This window comes from Staurois parvus, unplaced genomic scaffold (assembly GCF_062004578.1).
Source record: "Staurois parvus isolate SC_StPar_1 unplaced genomic scaffold, SC_StPar_1.0 ptg000100l, whole genome shotgun sequence".
In the NCBI taxonomy this organism is placed as follows: Eukaryota; Metazoa; Chordata; class Amphibia; order Anura; family Ranidae; genus Staurois; species Staurois parvus.
Genome location: NW_028317896.1, coordinates 1 through 21073, shown reverse-complemented (window position 1 = coordinate 21073; position 21073 = coordinate 1). Strand labels below are relative to the sequence as shown.

Genomic DNA, 21073 nt, shown 5'->3' with positions numbered 1-21073 from the left:
GTTGGGTGTCTCTGGTTGGACTCTCTCTGGGGTGTCTCTGGTCAGGCGCTCTCTGGGGTGTTGGGTGTCTCTGGTTGGACTCTCTCTGGGGTGTCTCTGGTCAGGGGCTCTCTGGGGTGTTGGGTGTCTCTGGTTGGCCTCTCTCTGGGGTGTCTCTGGTCAGGGGCTCTCTGGGGTGTTGGGTGTCTCTGGTCAGGGGCTCTCTGGGGTGTTGAGTGTCTGGTTGGACTCTCTCTGGGGTGTCTCTGGTCAGGCGCTCTCTGGGGTGTTGGGTGTCTCTGGTTGGACTCTCTCTGGGGTGTTGAGTGTCTGGTTGGACTCTCTCTGGGGTGTCTCTGGTCAGGGGCTCTCTGGGGTGTTGGGTGTCTCTGGTCAGGGGCTCTCTGGGGTGTTGAGTCTCTGGTTGGACTCTCTCTGGGGTGTCTCTGGTCGGGCGCTCTCTGGGGTGTTGGGTGTCTGGTTGGACTCTCTCTGGGGTGTCTCTGGTCAGGGGCTCTCTGGGGTGTTGGGTGTCTCTGGTTGGACTCTCTCTGGGGTGTTGAGTGTCTGGTTGGACTCTCTCTGGGGTGTCTCTGGTCAGGGGCTCTCTGGGGTGTTGGGTGTCTCTGGTCAGGGGCTCTCTGGGGTGTTGGGTGTCTCTGGTCAGGGGCTCTCTGGGGTGTTGGGTGTCTCTGGTCAGGGGCTCTCTGGGGTGTTGAGTGTCTCTGGTTGGACTCTCTCTGGGGTGTCTCTGGTCAGGGGCTCTCTGGGGTGTTGGGTGTCTCTGGTTGACCTCTCTCTGGGGTGTTGGGTGTCTATGGTCAGGGGCTCTCTGGGGTGTTGAGTGTCTCTGGTTGGCCTCTCTCTGGGGTGTCTCTGGTCTGGGGCTCTCTGGGGTGTTGAGTGTCTCTGGTTGGCCTCTCTCTGGGGTGTCTCTGGTCAGGGGCTCTCTGGGGTGTTGGGTGTCTCTGGTCAGGGGCTCTCTGGGGTGTTGAGTGTCTCTGGTTGGACTCTCTCTGGGGTGTCTCTGGTCAGGGGCTCTCTGGGGTGTTGGGTGTCTCTGGTTGACCTCTCTCTGGGGTGTCTCTGGTCAGGGGCTCTCTGGGGTGTTGAGTGTCTCTGGTTGGACTCTCTCTGGGGTGTCTCTGGTCAGGCGCTCTCTCTGCTCTCAGGCTGTGGCTGGTCAGTTGGGGATGATGGAAGAGCTGTCATGGAGGGGGAGGGGAGGCCGGTGATGGATGAGGACCGGAGATGGTGACAACGGAGGAGAGCAGAGCTCCCATTCTTCTACTCCAGTCACAGAGTTCACCCCTCCTGACCTCAGAACCCAACGGATTGCAATCTTCCCTGTCATCACATTCCTCCTTCTTCCAGAAAGCTGTAGTTTGGGGTAACCCTTAGCAACCAGCAGGGCGGAGCTTTTCCTAGGTCTGCCCACCCCAGCCTGTGTACACCTACCTGAGTGTCGGGTGAGTCGGGTCACCAGGTGAGATTTCTTTGTACATCAGGACGGCATTTCGGCTTTAGTCTGTATTTGTGAGAATATCTGTGCTGCACAGATGAGACGTCATGTGGTTGGGACAGGCAACACCGGAACCTCGAGGAAACCGAGTGGACTGTGATCGAGCATGTCAGGAGTACAAGTGGGAGGATCGTGTCTGGCTTTAGGGGTGACGGAGCCGTGTCTGGCTTTAGGGGTGACGTAGCCGTGTCTGGCTTTAGGGGTGACGTAGCCGTGTCTGGCTTTAGGGGTGACGGAGCCGTGTCTGGCTTTAGGAGAGACGGAGCCGTGTCTGGCTTTAGGGGAGACGGAGCCGTGTCTGGCTTTAGGGGAGACGGAGCCGTGTCTGGCTTTAGGGGAGACGGAGCCGTGTCTGGCTTTAGGGGAGACGGAGCCGTGTCTGGCTTTAGGGGAGACGGAGCCGTGTCTGGCTTTAGGGGAGACGGAGCCGTGTCTGGCTTTAGGGGAGACGTAGCCGTGTCTGGCTTTAGGGGTGATGGAGCCGTGTCTGGCTTTAGGGGAGACGGAGCCGTGTCTGGCTTTAGGGGCGACGGAGCCGGCGTCTGGCTTTAGGGGCGACGGAGCCGGCGTCTGGCTTTAGGGGCGACGGAGCCGGCGTCTGGCTTTAGGGGCGACGGAGCCGGCGTCTGGCTTTAGGGGCGACGGAGCCGGCGTCTGGCTTTAGGGGCGACGGAGCCGGCGTCTGGCTTTAGGGGCGACGGAGCCGGCGTCTGGCTTTAGGGGCGACGGAGCCGGCGTCTGGCTTTAGGGGCGACGGAGCCGGCGTCTGGCTTTAGGGGCGACGGAGCCGGCGTCTGGCTTTAGGGGTGACGGAGCCGGCGTCTGGCTTTAGGGGCGCTTTAGGGGTGGCGGAGATGACCCCATTGCTCATTTGTCATTACAGGTGATTCAGCAAGCTCTGAGCCGTCAGCCCAACACAGCAGCGCAGTACCTGCAGCAGATGTATGCCGCACAGCAGCAGCACCTTATGCTGCAGACAGCAGCTCTGCAACAGCATCAGCAGCACCTGAACAGCGCTCAGCTCCAGAGCCTGGCAGCAGCACAGCAGGTTAGTGTTCACAAATGGAGGCGGGGCATAATGACTGAGTGTATTGGGGGGGAGGGGGTGTACGGTAGTGAACACTGAGCCATCTGGAGGCGGGGTATGATGCGAGCGTTCATCCATGGAGGAGGGGCTGCAGGGTCTGGAGGCGGGGTATGATGCGAGCGTTCATCCATGGAGGAGGGGCTTCAGGGTCTGGAGGCGGGGTATGATGCGAGCGTTCATCCATGGAGGAGGGGCTGCAGGGTCTGGAGGCGGGGGATGATGCGAGCGTTCATCCATGGAGGAGGGGCTGCAGGGTCTGGAGGCGGGGTATGATGCGAGCGTTCATCCATGGAGGAGGGGCTGCAGGGTCTGGAGGCGGGGTATGATGCGAGCGTTCATCCATGGAGGAGGGGCTGCAGAGTCTGGAGGCGGGGTATGATGCGAGCGTTCATCCATGGAGGAGGGGCTGCAGAGTCTGGAGGCGGGGTATGATGTGAGTGTTCATCCATGGAGGAGGGGCTGCAGTCTGGAGGCGGGGTATGATGTGAGTGTTCATCCATGTGCAGAGGCTGGAGGCGGGGTATGATGTGAGTGTTCATCCATGGAGGAGGGGCTGCAGTCTGGAGGCGGGGTATGATGTGAGTGTTCATCCATGTGCAGAGGCTGGAGGCGGGGTATGATGTGAGTGTTCATCCATGGAGGAGGGGCTGCAGTCTGGAGGCGGGGTATGATGTGAGTGTTCATCCATGGAGGAGGGGCTGCAGAGTCTGGAGGCGGGGTATGATGTGAGTGTTCATCCATGGAGGAGGGGCTGCAGAGTCTGGAGGCGGGGTATGATGTGAGTGTTCATCGATGGAGGAGGGGCTGCAGAGTCTGGAGGCGGGGTATGATGTGAGTGTTCATCCATGGAGGAGGGGCTGCAGTCTGGAGGCGGGGTATGATGTGAGTGTTCATCCATGGAGGAGGGGCTGCAGTCTGGAGGCGGGGTATGATGTGAGTGTTCATCCATGGAGGAGGGGCTGCAGAGTCTGGAGGCGGGGTATGATGTGAGTGTTCATCCATGGAGGAGGGGCTGCAGAGTCTGGAGGCGGGGTATGATGTGAGTGTTCATCCATGGAGGAGGGGCTGCAGAGTCTGGAGACGGGGTATGATGTGAGTATTCATCCATGGCGGAGGGGCTGCACCTGGAGGCGGAGCCTGTCATTTAAGGGGGTGGGGTTTGAACAGGCATGGGAGGTCTACACCTGAGCAAACCCCCAGTGCAGTGACCGGCCTCAGCTGACAAACAGAGAGGAAATCCATCCTCCTACAGAAGTTGTACCTTTTTATCTGTAGGATTCTATCTTCTACAGCCATTCGGAGTGCAGAATTTATACAACTTGCCTGAGCTTTCAGAAAACGGGGCGGGGAGTTGATATTACACTCTGCAGAGCTCAGTGAGAGCTGATTGGAGGGAAGAGATAACCCCTCCCCCCTTTCACACAGGAACAGAGCTGAGGCTGTCAATCACAGGCTGTGTGCTGAAGCTCCCTCCCCCTGTCACCATTTATCTCTTGGTGTCATGAAAACTCATCAGAAGTGACTGATGGCAGCAGGCAGCGGTGACACCCCGTGCTCTGGACTGACACCAGGACACACTATGGAGGGATGTGCTTTGTTCACATTTCATGTCTGAGGATTACAGGTGAGCCGAGATGTAGTGAGTGGTTCAACCTACAGAGGAGCCAGGGGCCCAGAGGATGTGTGGGGGGCCCAGGTACAACCCTCATACCTGCCCTGGGGTGAGTGTAATTGGCTGTCAGTTACTCAGGGGAGGAGCCATGGCATTACAGACAATGCATACAGGGTGGGGCTTCTTTGCAGATCAGTGTCAATCATAGTGATGGGGGAAGGGCAAAGCTACTACCTTGTTTAGGGCCCCATCTCTGGTGCAGGACCTGGACATTGATGGCTCACAGGGGGTTCAGTAATGGGGGAGGGGAGAAGGGGTGTGGCACCTAACCAGCAGCAGTGCAGTCAGTAAGTAGGGGGTGGGGCAGAGTATGAAGGGAGTGTCTCTGTGGGGGTGGGGCAGAGTATGAAGGGAGTGTCTCTGTGGGGGTGGGGCAGGGTATGAAGGGAGTGTCTCTGTGGGGGTGGGGCAGAGTATGAAGGGAGTGTCTCTGTGGGGGTGGGGCAGAGTATGAAGGGAGTGTCTCTGTGGGGGTGGGGCAGAGTATGAAGGGAGTGTCTCTGTGGGGGTGGGGCAGAGTATGAAGGGAGTGTCTCTGTGGGGGTGGGGCAGGGTATGAAGGGAGTGTCTCTGTGGGGGTGGGGCAGGGTATGAAGGGAGTGTCTCTGTGGGGGTGGGGCAGGGTATGAAGGGAGTGTCTCTGTGGGGGTGGGGCAGCACATTGGGGGCGTGTCTCTGTGTATTACACTCCCAGTATCCTTCTATTCTCAGGCCGGATTGGCGGGCAGCAGAGCGACCCCTACAGGGACCCAGCAGAGTCCGTCCCAGATGACAACGGTGAGTCTGTGACTCCTCCCCCCTAACAAGCACCTCCCGCCTAACCTGTGCTGCCAGATTTCCTTATCAGTGTCCCTCTGTAATCCCCACAACACACGGAACCCCCCCCCCCCCCCCCCCCCGGACCGCACACGGATGACGCTGTATAGTCTGTGTGTAGTGATGTCTGGGCTCTGCAAGTGATGGAGGGGGCGGGGCGGTCTGCTTGTGGGGATGGATGGATGGATGGAGGGGAGCATGCTGGGCATTCTATAGACTGATGCCAATCACCGGCCTGTGTCCAATATGGGAGATGCCGGCTATGGCCACCAGATGTCACTGCAGCTCCCACAATGATACACACCCCTCCCCCGGACAATGTATATATATACACCCCTCCCCCGGACTGTACACAATGTATATATATACCCCTCCCCCGGACTGTATACAATGTTTATATACACCCCTCCCCCGAACTGTATACAATGTATATATATACCCCTCCCCCGGACTGTACACAATGTTTATATACACCCCTCCCCCGAACTGTATACAATGTATATATATATACCCCTCCCCCGGACTGTACACAATGTATATATATACGGCTCCACCAATGACAGGAAGACTCTGAGAACCCATCAGACCTCAATGGGGAGGAATCTCCTGCTGGATCTCTATACTGACATGGACGGGGGATGGGTGATGGGGGGGGGGGACGCCCCATCATTGGATGGAAATGATCGACCTACAGAGGACTGAATTCACAGACACCCCAAAAATCAAAGTGAAGAAATGATGGAGCAGGCGAGTCCATGTTGGTGAAATGTCATTGCTCCTGGACAGTCTGAGGTGCAACCAGGTGGCGTCGGATGGCCCAAAACATGACATCCCAGAGGGTTCTATTTGGTTTAGGTCAGGAGAGTGTGGGGGCCATTCAGTGGTATCAATTCCTTCATCCTCCAGGAACTGTCTGCATACCCCCCCCCCCCCCCCCACATGAGGCCGGGCATTGTATGCACCAGGAGGAACCCGGGACCCACCGCACCAGGAGGAACCCAGGACCCCCTGCACCAGCATAGGGTCTGACAATGGGTCCAAGGATTTCATCCCCATACCTAATGGCAGTCAGGGGGCCATTGTCTATCCTGTAGAGGTCTCTGTGTCCCTCCATGGAGATGCCCCCCCCAGACCATCACTGACCCACCACCACAACGGTCATACTGAACCATGTTCCAGGCAGCAGAACGTTCTCCACGGCTTCTCCAGACCCTCTCACGTCTGTCACGTGTGCTCAGGGGGAACCTGCTCTCATCTGTGAGAAGCACAGGGTGCCAGTGGTGGACCTGCCAATTCTGGGGTTCAATGACCAATGCCAATCCAGCTCTATGGTGCCGGGCAGTGAGCACAGGGCCCACTAGAGGACGTCGGGCCCTCAGGCCACCCTCATGAAGTCTGTTTCTGATTGGTCAGAGACATTCACACCAGTGGCCTGCTGGAGGTCATTCTGTAGGGCTCTGGCAGGGCTCCTCCTGTTCCTCCTCCACATAGGAGCAGATACCGGTCCTGCTGATGGGTTAAGGACCTTCTACGGCCCTGTCCAGCCCTCCTAGAGGAACCGCCTGTCTCCCGGAATCTCCCCCGCGCTCTCGTCTCCTGGAATCTCCTCCGCGCTCTCGTCTCCTGGAATCTCCTCCGCGCTCTCGTCTCCCGGAACCTCCCCCGCGCTCTCGTCTCCCGGAACCTCCCCCGCGCTCTCGTCTCCCGGAACCTCCCCCGCGCTCTCGTCTCCCGGAACCTCCCCCGCGCTCTCGTCTCCCGGAACCTCCCCCGCGCTCTCGTCTCCCGGAACCTCCCCCGCGCTCTCGTCTCCCGGAACCTCCCCCGCGCTCTCGTCTCCCGGAACCTCCTCCATGCTCTTGAGACTGTGTTGGGAGACACAGCAAACCTTCTGGCAATGGCAGGTATTGATGGGCCATCCTGGAGGAGTTGGACTGCCTGTGTGACCTCTGTAGGGTCCAGGTATGACCTCCATGCTACCAGTAGTGATGTCTGATATATACTGTAGGAGGGTCCATGCTCAGTATCGGGGGGCCCCCTCCTGTATACATGTCTGATATATACTGTAGGAGGGTCCATGCTCAGTGTCGGGGGGCCCCCTCCTGTATACGTCTGATATATACTGTAGGAGGGTCCATGCTCAGTGTCGGGGGGCCCCCTCCTGTATACGTCTGATATATACTGTAGGAGGGTCCATGCTCAGTGTCGGGGGGCCCCCTCCTGTATACGTCTGATATATACTGTAGGAGGGTCCATGCTCAGTGTCGGGGGGCCCCCTCCTGTATATGACTGATTTATACTGTAGGAGGGTCCATGCTCAGTATCGGGGGGGCCCCCTCCTGTATACATGTCTGATATATACTGTAGGAGGGTCCATGCTCAGTATCGGGGGGGCCCCCTCCTGTATACGTCTGATATATACTGTAGGAGGGTCCATGCTCAGTATCGGGGTGTCGGGGGGGCCCCCTCCTGTATACGTCTGATATATACTGTAGGAGGGTCCATGCTCAGTGTCGGGGGGCCCCCTCCTGTATACGTCTGATATATACTGTAGGAGGGTCCATGCTCAGTATCGGGGTGTCGGGGGGCCCCCTCCTGTATACATCTGATATATACTGTAGGAGGGTCCATGCTCAGTATCGGGGGGGCCCCCTCCTGTATACATGTCTGACTGATGTCTCCTCTACAGATGAACCTGACCAGCTCCCCCCAGATCATCCAGCGCCCCCAGACTGTCAGCTCCACCCCGGCTCCGGCATCTGGAATTCCTCAGCAGGCGGTTCTGTTAGGAAATGCCTCTTCCCCGGCACTGAGTGCCAGCCAGGCACAGATGTACCTTCGGGCTCAGATGGTAGGTGGCCGTGTAGCTCTGCGCTGAGTCTTCCTTCTGGTAGAATAGAAGGAATGTCAGACTCCGGGGGGGAGGGGCAGTACCACCGGGACACACCCAGGAGGTACCTGTGAGGACAGCGCACACTTGGTCCAGAGAGTGAATTCTTGCCTCAGTAGGACCCCCTGTGGTGAGTGATGGTACATAGGGCCCCATTGTACGATATCCTGACTCTTCTCTGCCTCCCTCCAGCTGATATTCACTCCTGCAGCCACGGTCAGCAGCATCCAATCCGATGTCAGCTCTGCATCAAGCTCCTCCCAGCCTGTCAGCACTCAGGTGAGTTAGGTGGGAGAAGAACCATCTGAGAGGAGGGTGTGGTGCTCCTCGAAGTGTGCGCTCAGTCTGGACGTCTCCACCATGTTGCTCTCTCATCATGTGACGTCACGGTGCAGATGTTACTGTCTGTGTTGCAGGTCCAGAATCTCACTGTGCGAGGAACAGTTGGTGAGACGACGCAGCTACCTACCTTGGCTATGAAGCCCGCTGCCCTGAGCCTCCATCATGTCACCAAACCTGCCGGCTATGTAGGTAGCCATATGGCAGAGAGCCACAAGAAAGGGGAGCCACCGGGCACAGACAGCCAGACTCCAACCGGCCGGACCACACATGCCATCATTGCTCCAGGTGAGGCTCCGGGGGTGGGGTCCTCCTCTCTACACTCCATCATTGCCCCGGGGGTGGGGTCCTCCTCCCTACACTCCATCATTGCCCCGGGGGTGGGGTCCTCCTCCCTACACTCCATCATTGCATCGGGGGTGGGGTCCTCCTCCCTACACACCATCATTGCCCCGGGGGTGGGGTCCTCCTCCCTACACACCATCATTGCCCCGGGGGTGGGGTCCTCCTCCCTACACACCATCATTGCCCCGGGCGTGGGGTCTTCCTCTCACTGGTAGTGATCCCACGTCTACAGCTGTGCTATTGGCTGAGTATTCCAGTCTTTCAGTGGTCACCATTTTCTGGGCTCTCTGAGGCTCGGGGTCACGCTGTTCATGTCAGGATCGATCTTTCACTATAGAATTTGCACTCGCCAAAAATCCCCTTCATGGAGTCCATTGAAGGACACAGGAAGTCTTTCACCTTTTGGGTACGACTGCTGCCTACAGGAGGACTGCATGCTGGCCAACAAACCTCTGTAGACAAGCTGTCAGGAGCCGACTGGCGGTAGCCTCTAGCGACCCACAGGCCGGAATTCCTCAGGGCGCGGAGTCTAAGCCTCAGTCTGCTGGTTCACCAGAGCCCCTGATGGTGGGGATGGACTTGAAGCAGCCTGAGACCAGGTCGCGACCCCCGAGTACAACCAGCTGTGGTAGAGGCAGCTGCCAATGGCGGGTGGCAGGTGAGAGCCAGATGTGAAGAGGTATTAATGTAGTCAGACAGGCCGGGTTGGTAACAGCGGAGCAGACAGTACAGAGCGGCAGGCAAAAGAATAAACAGGTCCCGGGCCGGGTTCAGTAACAGGAGGTAAGACCAGCAGGATCAGGCAGAGAATAGTCAGGACGAGCCAAGGGTCAGAGCAGGAGAGGACAACAGGACCAGGCAGAGAATAGTCAGGACGAGCCAAAAGGTCAGAGCAGGAGAGGACAACAGGATCAGGCAGAGAATAGTCAGGACGAGCCAAGGGTCAGAGCAGGAGAGGACAACAGGACCAGGCAGAGAATTGTCAGGACGAGCCAAGGGTCAGAGCAGGAGAGGACAACAGGATCAGGCAGAGAATAGTCAGGACGAGCCAAGGGTCAGAGCAGGAGAGGACAACAGGATCAGGCAGAGAATAGTCAGGACGAGCCAAAAGGTCAGAGCAGGAGAGGACAACAGGACCAGGCAGAGAATAGTCAGGACGAGCCAAGGGTCAGAGGAGGAGAGGACAACAGGACCAGGCAGAGAATAGTCAGGACGAGCCAAAAGGTCAGAGCAGGAGAGGACAACAGGATCAGGCAGAGAATTGTCAGGACGAGCCAAAAGGTCAGAGCAGGAGAGGACAACAGGATCAGGCAGAGAATAGTCAGGACGAGCCAAAAGGTCAGAGCATGAGAGGACAACAGGATCAGGCAGAGAATAGTCAGGACGAGCCAAAAGGTCAGAGCAGGAGAGGACAACAGGATCAGGCAGAGAATAGTCAGGACGAGCCAAAGGTCAGAGCAGGAGAGGACAACAGGATCAGGCAGAGAATAGTCAGGACGAGCCAAGGGTCAGAGCAGGAGAGGACAACAGGATCAGTCAGAGAATAGTCAGGACGAGCCAAAAGGTCAGAGCAGGAGAGGACAACAGGACCAGGCAGAGAATAGTCAGGACGAGCCAAAAGGTCAGAGCAGGAGAGGACAACAGGACCAGGCAGAGAATAGTCAGGACGAGCCAAAAGGTCAGAGCAGGAGAGGACAACAGGACCAGGCAGAGAATAGTCAGGACGAGCCAAGGGTCAGAGCAGGAGAGGACAACAGGATCAGGCAGAGAATAGTCAGGACGAGCCAAGGGTCAGAGCAGGAGAGGACAACAGGATCAGGCAGAGAATAGTCAGGACGAGCCAAAAGGTCAGAGCAGGAGAGGACAACAGGACCAGGCAGAGAATAGTCAGGACGAGCCAAGGGTCAGAGGAGGAGAGGACAACAGGACCAGGCAGAGAATAGTCAGGACGAGCCAAAAGGTCAGAGCAGGAGAGGACAACAGGATCAGGCAGAGAATTGTCAGGACGAGCCAAAAGGTCAGAGCAGGAGAGGACAACAGGATCAGGCAGAGAATTGTCAGGACGAGCCAAAGGTCAGAGCAGGAGAGGACAACAGGACCAGTCAGAGAATAGTCAGGACGAGCCAAGGGTCAGAGCAGGAGAGGACAACAGGATCAGTCAGAGAATAGTCAGGACGAGCCAAAAGGTCAGAGCAGGAGAGGACAACAGGATCAGGCAGAGAATAGTCAGGACGAGCCAAGGGTCAGAGCAGGAGAGGACAACAGGATCAGGCAGAGAATAGTCAGGACGAGCCAAGGGTCAGAGCAGGAGAGGACAACAGGATCAGGCAGAGAATAGTCAGGACGAGCCAAAAGGTCAGAGCAGGAGAGGACAACAGGACCAGGCAGAGAATAGTCAGGACGAGCCAAGGGTCAGAGGAGGAGAGGACAACAGGACCAGGCAGAGAATAGTCAGGACGAGCCAAAAGGTCAGAGCAGGAGAGGACAACAGGATCAGGCAGAGAATTGTCAGGACGAGCCAAAAGGTCAGAGCAGGAGAGGACAACAGGATCAGGCAGAGAATTGTCAGGACGAGCCAAAAGGTCAGAGCAGGAGAGGACAACAGGATCAGGCAGAGAATTGTCAGGACGAGCCAAAGGTCAGAGCAGGAGAGGACAACAGGACCAGTCAGAGAATTGTCAGGACGAGCCAAGGGTCAGAGCAGGAGAGGACAACAGGATCAGTCAGAGAATAGTCAGGACGAGCCAAGGGTCAGAGCAGGAGAGGACAACAGGACCAGGCTGGGTCGGCAACAAAGCAATCAAATATACAGGAGCAATCAGGAACAAGACCATACGGCAATTTGGAGATGCACAGGGCTGGTTTACATAGTGCGCCCTGTGCTCTCATTGGTGCCAGGAGCGCGATCGTGAGTGCGCATGCGCAGCCGCCGCGATTGCCCTAAGCCCGAGTGCTCGCCGGCTAATGTGCATCGGCATTCTGCGCATGTGCATACCCGTGTGCTGCCGAGATCCCTGACACAAGCCCAGGAAAACCCCGTCTACTCCCAGCATGCCTCTGGTTTGTAGCAAGCTGTACACAGAGCATCTTCATAAACGGGGGGGGTCTGTGTACCTCAATGGTCTCCATAGCAATAAACACCAACCCATCGAAGACCACAAAAGAACCGAGAACTGCCTCAAAATCCACCTTTAGGCTGCGGCACCACCTGGCAGAACTTGGTGAACGTGTGAAGAGAAGACCAAGTGGCAGCCATGCCAACCGGAGAAACAAGAGACCCGATGCTGCAAGGCCCAGGAAGCAGATCAAGTAGAGCGTGCCATGAGAGAATAGAGTGTAACCCTGTCCCTAGCTTCTGTCATGGTCTGTCCGAGGCACCCAGAGGTAGAACAAGAAGCTGGTGCACCTTCATGACAACCATCTGGGATGACAAAAGAGGAAAAGCCTCTCACAGCCCACACCACATCCAGACAATGGAAGGAACTTTCTGTATCGTGAAGTAGAACCAAACATGGAGAGGGAAGAATGATGTCCTGGTTTAGGTGAAAAGCAAAAACCACCTTAGACAGGAAGGACCCCTGGACCTCATCACCGCCTTGTTCTTATGCGGAAACATCCAAATGTTGGTCCAGACCCAGCTGTAGGAAGGAGCTTTCCTAACATCACAGGAATCGTTGGTCCAGAGTTCCTCATTTCTCATCATTATCCATACCATTAAAGCCAGCAACCGGATGGTAAATCGATCCTTCAGATAGTCTGGATAATATGGTAGAGCCCAGGCAGCAACCACCTGGAGTCTTACCAGGATTTACCACATCCTCCTGGACCAATCCATAGAAATGAGAATAATCTGAATTCCCTTCATCTCATTCCAGACGAAGAAGAAGCATTGGGAAGGCTAGGAATACAGCAAAGAGCGCTGAGCACACAACAGCTGCTGCCTCGAAGAGGATCCCTGGACCTGGAGACAAACCTGTCAAGATTGTCCTTCTACTTAAAGGCCAGGAGGTCCACATCCAGCATCCCACACCTGTGGCACTGGTCTGAAAACACCTCCGGGTGTAGGGACCTCTCCCCCAGATCCAGATGTTTCTGGCTGAGGAAGGCTGCCTGTCAATTGTCTCTGCCTACATGGTGGACAAGAATGGAATGTGAAGTTCTGCCCAGGACAGGATTTCATCTACCTCTTCTGGTTCTTCTGTGATGGTTGATGTATACCAATGCCATGGAGTTGTCCTGAATCCTGGATCACATGACCCTCCAGCAGGATAGTCCAAAGACAGCCAAACCGTCTGAAGATTCATGATTGATGTTGATAGAGGAGACTCCAATGACGGTCAAGTCCTCTGCACAAACAAACGATTTCCCAGCAACATTTACCAGCCAGCCTGCAAATCACCCAATGCGGGCCGTCTGACAGCGTTAAAAACGGAGGGATTTGTTTGCACACATTTGTAAATACATGCGCAAGCCACAGTCCCACGTCAAGGGCCCTCTGTGTACTGTGCACCTAACTCTAACATTTCCAAAGCCTCCATAGTAGGAGCACATATATCAATGGATAGGTTAGGGGCAGGTGTGCCTGGAGGAGCCCAACCCTCCATACAGGTACAGGGACACACGTGACGCCCAGCTATACAAAATTACAGCAAAGGCATCCAGTGAGTCCCTGCATCCAAATTGGGCAACGGCACAAAAATGGCGACCATCCAACCTATAACCAGCCTTGGCAGTAAGATGCACAGAGAAGACCCTTGACGTGGGACTGTGGCTCATGCATGTATTTGCCACTGCTTTTACCCAAACTGTCAGACGGCCACATTGGTTGTTTTGCAGGCTGGCTGGTAAGTGTTGCTGGGAAATTGTTTGTGATGTGCGTTTCCCTTCCATGTGCACCTTACTGCTAAGGCTGGTTATCGGTTGGGATGGTCGCCACTTTTATGTGCCCAGAACTCCTCCCCAATGCACCAGACTGTCATCTGTTGTGAGGAACTTCCCAATTCCAGAACTGGATGCCGGAGTCACTAAGGAAGGTTTGTCTGAGGGTTTGGTCCTTGAGTGGACTGGGAGCCAAGCTTGGGTGGTCTGGATGTGGACATACGGACAGGAGACCCAATGCAAGAGACAAGACAGGAAAGTTCCAGCTAAAAGCTACAACCATTTGCTCCAAAGGCTCTATGACTGAGGGATCAACCGCAGCAGTGGAAAATCTCTTTTTAAGGGACTTTGACCGATCAGCCTGGGTTTGGCAAAGCAGACAGGAATGGAATGAAGTTCCACTTGGCTGCAAAACAAGGAGCAGCAATGGAGACATGCATCCGTGGCTCACACATGTGACACTCCATACAGAAGATGCCAGTGCTCAGTCCCAGAGCATTAACCCCTTCTGAGGTGAAATCAGACAGGAAATGGGAACTTCAAACACCCAGCAACCCATGTCCTTGAGTTAGGTCCTGTTCTTGGCCCAACCATTCACTCAGTGATTCTTCAGGGACATGGCGAGCACCGATGCATTGCCAGCAGAACAGAGTCTGGAAAGTGCCCCATGTGAAGCTCAATGCGCAAAGGTCACTTCCAGGCTCTCCCCTCAATGTCCAGGCCAGTCTGAATGCAACACTGAAAAGGCCAGGCTTAGGATGGCCACCCCAGAGAGATTCACTCAAGAGACCAGCTCTAGCAACAACGTAGAGAACAGGTTTGAAATGTACACAATCGGAGCTGAATCCTCCTGTAGGTGGCAGTATACCTCGAGAGCTTCCTGTGCTCCTCAATAGACTCAGCAGAGTAGATTTGTCTGTTCCCTCACCGAGACCCAATCCAGCCATATCTGTTATGTGGAGATTTCCTGCATGTCTCCATCATAGTGCCGCACTGACTGTGTCCATCCTCTTCTCTGTATGTCTCCATCATAGTGCCGCACTTACCGTGTCCATCATAGTGCCGCACTGACCGTGTCCATCCTCTTCTCTGTATGTCTCCATCATAGTGCCGCACTGACCGTGTCCATCATAGTGCCGCACTGACCGTGTCCATCCTCCTCTCTGTATGTCTCCATCATAGTGCCACACTGACCGTGTCCATCATAGTGCCGCACTGACCGTGTCCTTCCTCTTCTCTGCATGTCTCCATCATAGTGCCGCACTGACCGTGTCCATCATAGTGCCGCACTGACCGTGTCCATCCTCTTCTCTGCATGTCTGCATCATAGTGCCGCACTGACCGTGTCCATCCTCCTCTCTGTATGTCTCCATCATAGTGCCGCACTGACCGTGTCCATCATAGTGCCGCACTGACCGTGTCCATCCTCCTCTCTGTATGTCTCCATCATAGTGCCACACTGACCGTGTCCATCATAGTGCCGCACTGACCGTGTCCTTCCTCTTCTCTGCATGTCTCCATCATAGTGCCGCACTGACCGTGTCCATCATAGTGCCGCATTGACCGTGTCCATCCTCTTCTCTGCATGTCTGCATCATAGTGCCGCACTGACCGTGTCCATCCTCCTCTCTGTATGTCTCCATCATAGTGCCGCACTGACCGTGTCCATCATAGTGCCGCGCTGACCGTGTCCTTCCTCTTCTCTGTATGTCTCCATCATAGTGCCACGCTGACCGTGTCCATCATAGTGCCGCACTGACCGTGTCCTTCCTCTTCTCTGCATGTCTCCTTCATAGTGCCGCACTGACTGTGTCCATCCTAGTGCTGCACTGACCGTGTCCTTCCTCTTCTCTGCATGTCTCCATCATAGTGCCGCACTGACCGTGTCCTTCCTCTTCTCTGTATGTCTCCTTCATAGTGCCGCACTGACTGTGTCCATCCTAGTGCAGCACTGACCGTGTCCTTCCTTTTCTCTGCATGTCTCCATCATAGTGCCGCACTGACCGTGTCCATCCTCTTCTCTGAATGTCTCCATCATAGTGCCACACTGACCGTGTCCTTCCTCTTCTCTGTATGTCTCCTTCATAGTGCCGCACTGACTGTGTCCATCCTAGTGCAGCACTGACCGTGTCCTTCCTTTTCTCTGCATGTCTCCATCATAGTGCCGCACTGACCGTGTCCATCCTCTTCTCTGAATGTCTCCATCATAGTGCCGCACTGACCGTGGCCATCCTCTTCTCTGAATGTCTCCATCATAGTGCCACACTGACCGCGTCCATCCTCTTCTCTGTATGTCTCCATAATAGTTCCAGAATGAGGTGACCCGTGTGTTTGGTGCCGGGATGGGGTGACCCGTGTGTTTGGTGCCGGGATGGGGTGACCCGTGTGTTTGGTGCCGGGATGGGGTGACCCGTGTGTTTAGTGCCGGGATGAGTGACCCGTGTGTTTGGTGCCAAGATGGGGTCCCCCGTGTGTTTGGTGCCGGGATGGGGTGACCCGTGTGTTTGGTGCCAGGATGAGTCCCGCGTGTGTTTGGTGCCGAGATGGGGTCCCGCGTGTGTTTGGTGCCGGGATGGGGTCCCCTGTGTGTTTGGTGCCGGGATGGGATGACCCGTGTGTTTGGTGCCGGGATGGGGTGACCCGTGTGTTTGGTGTCGGGATGAGTGACCCGTGTGTTTGGTGCCGGGATGGGGTCCCCCGTGTGTTTGGTGCCGGGATGGGGTCCCCCGTGTGTTTGGTGCCGGGATGGGGTCCCCTGTGTGTTTGGTGCCGGGATGGGATGACCCGTGTGTTTGGTGCCGGGATGGGGTGACCCGTGTTGGGTGCCGGGATGGGATGACCCGTGTTTGGTGCCGGGATGGGGTGACCCGTGTGGTGCCGGGATGGGGTGACCCGTGTTTGGTGCCGGGATGGGGTGACCTCACATGTATTCATGTTCTCTTCACAGCTTACTCTCCGCAGCTCGTCTCGGAACCAAAGCCGGTTCTGCACCAGATTGTGCTCCAGAATTCGCCTTCTCTGCAGCCTCGCCCGGTCCTGCCCCTCACACAGCCCCTCACCCACCAGCCTCAGGTGTCCCAGGGCCTCTCCTCTCCACCTATCACATCGCAGGCTCCGCTGGTACCGCCTTCCTCATGTGTGGAATCCAACAAGCAGAAAGCCAACCCCATCCCCCCTTCAAGCTTCGGAGGACAAGATGGCGCCGTCCAGTGCAGGCTCCTCCCCCCCAGCTCAGCCGTCATCTTTCAGATCCCGAACACTCGGACAGCGGTGAGTCCAGGAGGGTGAGGGACACAATGACCCCGTCCTATGGAGGACACGCAGACCGTCGTGTGTACAGCACAGCTCAGACATGAAGGGGGTGTGTCCTCTGACAACCAATGATGTCCACAATCAGACCTCCAGAGTGGCATCATTCATTGGTGGGCACAGGACACATGGAAGAGGTGCCACGCCCCCACGGAGCACATGGATGGAGAGGACATAAAACACGGCTCCTCCTTCCATGGAATGGTGATCCTGCCAGTCTGCTCTGTGCTGCAGGACCTCCTCTCAGGCAAACCATTCATGCTGACCTGTGCTGGTGTAGTCACTTCCTCTCACTGGGATATCCTGGGGGAAGGGGGTGACCTCTGAGAGGGCCCGGGGGGGCAGGGGGTATCCTCTGAGAGGGGGAAGGGGGGACCTCTGAGAGGGCCCAGAGGGAAGGGGGTGAACTCTGAGAGGGGGGAAGGGGGTGACCTCTAAGAGGGCCCAGAAGGAAGGGGGTGACCTCTGAGAGGGGGAAGGGGGTGACCTCTGAGAGGGCCCAGAGGGAAGTAGGTGACCTCTGAGAGGGGGAAGGGGGTGACCTCTGAGAGGGCCCGGTGGGGGGAGGGGGTATCCTCTGAGAGATGAAGGAGGTGACCTCTGAGAGGGCCCAGGGGGACGGGGGTGACCTCTGAGAGGGGCCAGAGGGAGAGGGGTAACCTCTGAGAAGGTCTGGGAAGGGAAGGGGGTGACCTCTGAGAGGGGGAAGGGGGTGACCTCTGAGAAGGTCTGGGGGGGAAGGGGGTGACCTCTGAGAGGGCCCAGAGGGAAGGGGGTGACCTCTGAGAGGGGGAAGGGGGTGACCTCTGAGAGGGGGAAGGGGGTGACCTCTGAGAGGGCCTGGTGGGGGGAGGGGGGGTATCCTCTGAGAGAGGGAAGGGGGGACCTCTGAGAGGGGCCAGAGGGAGAGGGGTAACCTCTGAGAAGGGGCAGGGGGTATCCTCTGAGAGGGGGAAGGGGGTGACCTCTGAGAGGGCCCAGAGGGAAGGGGGTGACCTCTGAGAGGGGCAAGAGGGAAGGGGGTGACCTCTGAGAGAGGGAAGGGGGTGACCTCTGAGAGAGGGAAGGGGGTGACCTCTGAGAGGGGGAAGGGGGTGACCTCTGAGAGGGCCCAGAGGGAAGGGGGTATCCCCTGAGAGGGGGAAGGGGGTGACCTCTGAGAGGGGCAAGAGGGAAGGGGGTGACCTCTGAGAGGGGCAAGAGGGAAGGGGGTGACCTCTGAGAGAGGGAAGGGGGTGACCTCTGAGAGAGGGAAGGGGGTGACCTCTGAGAGGGGGAAGGGGGTGACCTCTGAGAAGGTCTGGGGGGGGGGAAGGGGTGACCTCTGAGAGAGGGAAGAGGGTGACCTCTGAGAGGGGGAAGGGGGTGACCTCTGAGAGGGCCTGGGGGGGGGGCAGGGGGTATCCTCTGAGAGGGGGAAGGGGGTGACCTCTGAGAGGGGCCAGAGGGAAGGGGGTGACCTCTGAGAGGGCCTGGGGGGGGGGGGGGGGCAGGGGGTATCCTCTGAGAGGGGGAAGGGGGTGACCTCTGAGAGGGGCCAGAGGGAAGGGGGTGACCTCTGAGAGGGCCTGGGGGGGGCAGGGGGTATCCTCTGAGAGGGGGAAGGGGGTATCCTCTGAGAGAGGGAAGGGGGTATCCTCTGAGAGGGGACAGAGGGAAGGGGGTGACCTCTGAGAAGTTCCGGGGGGGGGGGGTGACCTCTGAGAGGGGGAAGGGGGTATCCTCTGAGAGGGGACAGAGGGAGGGGGGTGACCTCTGAGAAGTTCCGGGGGGGGTGACCTCTGAGAAGTTCCGGGGGGGGTGACCTCTGAGAAGTTCCGGGGGGGGGTGTGACCTCTGAGAAGTTCCGGGGGGGTGTGACCTCTGAGAAGTTCCGGGGGGGGGGTGACCTCTGAGAAGTTCCGGGGGGGGGGGTGACCTCTGAGAAGTTTCGGGGGGGTGACCTCTGAGAAGTTCCGGGGGGGGTGACCTCTGAGAAGTTCCGGGGGGGGGGTGACCTCTGAGAGATGCTATAAAGTGTAATAGCTCCTCCTGGATGAACTCGGCTTCTTGCACCCCAAAGATTAATCATGAATAATGTACATCGGGTGCAGCACTAACAATAAATACACATAAAATGATACAATATTACATAAATAAAAACTATAAATTCCCAAAAAGGGATCCTGAAATAAAGTGCAACTGTGTGAATATCTAAAGCCGGGTGACAAATTCAGACCCCATATGCCCCCCAGTCCCAGGGTGACTCCCATAAATGGGACACGGGAAGGTGCCAATCAATGTGTGGTGACAGAAATGTTCAATAGACAATGAAAGACTCATCATAACAAAGCAGCAAATGTCCTTTTGAGTCCAATAATAGTGCTGTGGGATCCTCCACCCTCAACAGGGAACTGGTGTCATGTGGTGTATATTCCAAAGAAATCCCAAAAATGGCTGAAATGCCCGCTCACCCTACGGGCCATCACCCCCGGATCCTACACTGGCCGACCTCCATACACACAGGGTTCCAATGTGCCAGGTATGTAGTCCCCTTCCTGGATGGATAGGCCGGTGACTATCTCCAGCCCCCTCACAGGGACTCTGCCCGGCTCTCAGTTCTCACATGGCCATCAAAGAAGAGGAAATACTTCCATAGTGCACAATCACACCAAACACCGCCAGTAGATTCATTACTGCAGTATTAGGGCATTCCACCTGTATCCTGGGTGCACCAAGATGGCTGCCGGCGTAATGACGTCACATGACTTCATCAGGATAACCTTTAGAGTGTATCATCCCAATCTGGGACTGGGGGGCATATGGGGTCTGAATTTGTGACCCGTCTTTAGATATTCACACAGTTGCACTTTATATATTTTCGCTCTTTATTTCAGGATCCCTTTTTGGGAATTAATAGTTTTTATTTATGTAATATTGTATCATTTTATGTGTATTTATTGTTAGTGCAGCACCCGATGTACATTATTCATGACCTCTGAGAGAGCCCGGGGGGAAGGGGGTGACCTCTGAGAGGGCCCGGGGGGAAGGGGGTGACCTCTGAGAGGGCCCGGGGGGAAGGGGGTGACCTCTGAGAGGGTCCAGAGGGAAGGGGGTGACCTCTGAGAGGGCCCGGGGGGAAGGGGGTGACCTCTGAGAAGGTCCAGAGGGAAGGGGGTAACCTCTGAGAGGGTCCAGAGGGAAGGGGGTGACCTCTGAGAGGGCCCCGGGGGGAAGGGGGTGACCTCTGAGAGTGTCCAGAGGGAAGGGGGTAACCTCTGAGAGGGTCCAGAGGGAAGGGGGTGACCTCTGAGAGGGCCTGGGGGGAAGGGGGTGACCTCTGAGAGGGCCCAGAGGGAAGGGGGTGACCTCTGAGAGGGCCCGGGGGGAAGGGGGTGACCTCTGAGAGGGTCCAGAGGGAAGGGGGTAACCTCTGAGAGGGTCCAGAGGGAAGGGGGTGACCTCTGAGAGGGTCCAGAGGGAAGGGGGTGACCTCTGAGAGGGTCCAGAGGGAAGGGGGTGACCTCTGAGAGGGCCCGGGGGGAAGGGGGTGACCTCTGAGAGGGCCCAGAGGGAAGGGGGTGACCTCTGAGAGGGAGAAGGGGGTGACCTCTGAGAGGGCCCGGGGGGAACGGGTGAACTCTGAGAGGGCCCAAACGGAAGGGGTGACCTCTGAGAGGGCCCGGGGGGAACGGGTGACCTCTGAGAGGGCCCGGGGGGAACTTGTGACCTCTGAGAGGGCCCAAAGGGAAGGGGGTGACCTCTGAGAGGGCCCGGGGGGAACGGGTGACCTCTGAGAGGGCCCGGGGGGAACTTGTGACCTCTGAGAGGGCCCGGGGGGAAGGGGGTGACCTCTGAGAGGGCCCAGAGGGAAGTGGCTGACCTCTGAGAGGGAGAAGGGGGGAACGGGTGAACTCTGAGAGGGCCCGGGGGGAACGGGTGAACTCTGAGAGGGCCCGGGGGGAAGGGGGTGAACTCTGAGAGGGCCCGGGGGAAGGGGGTGAACTCTGAGAGGGCCCGGGGGGAACGGGTGAACTCTGAGAGGGCCCGGGGGGAACGGGTGACCTCTGAGAGGGTCCAGAGGGAAGGGGTGACCTCTGAGGGCCCGGAAGGTTTATAGTTGAGGTATGAGGACGGGCCGGGGTGAATCTCTATGGGGAGCGGTGCGGGTGACACTGACAAGGTTCCATTTCTCCTCCTCTAGACCCCCCCACTGCAGGATAATCTCCGGAAACACTGTGAGTCCCACAGAACCCA

At 57.1% G+C, this 21073-nt stretch overlaps 1 protein-coding gene across 1 annotated transcript in view; it reads left to right on the top strand.

Annotated features, from left to right (window-relative positions):
* Positions 1–21068, top strand: part of LOC149467793 (polyhomeotic-like protein 2) — a gene marked incomplete at its 3' end in the record, with an annotated part of 32842 nt that extends 11774 nt beyond the window's left edge. The window contains exons 3-9 of the mRNA XM_089671178.1: positions 2385–2549; positions 4972–5037; positions 7766–7927; positions 8159–8245; positions 8383–8593; positions 16476–16798; positions 21021–21068. Coding sequence (XP_089527304.1) covers positions 2385–2549; positions 4972–5037; positions 7766–7927; positions 8159–8245; positions 8383–8593; positions 16476–16798; positions 21021–21068 — 1062 coding nt within the window. The remainder of the gene's footprint in view (positions 1–2384; positions 2550–4971; positions 5038–7765; positions 7928–8158; positions 8246–8382; positions 8594–16475; positions 16799–21020) is intronic.
* Positions 21069–21073: the final 5 nt, after the last annotated feature.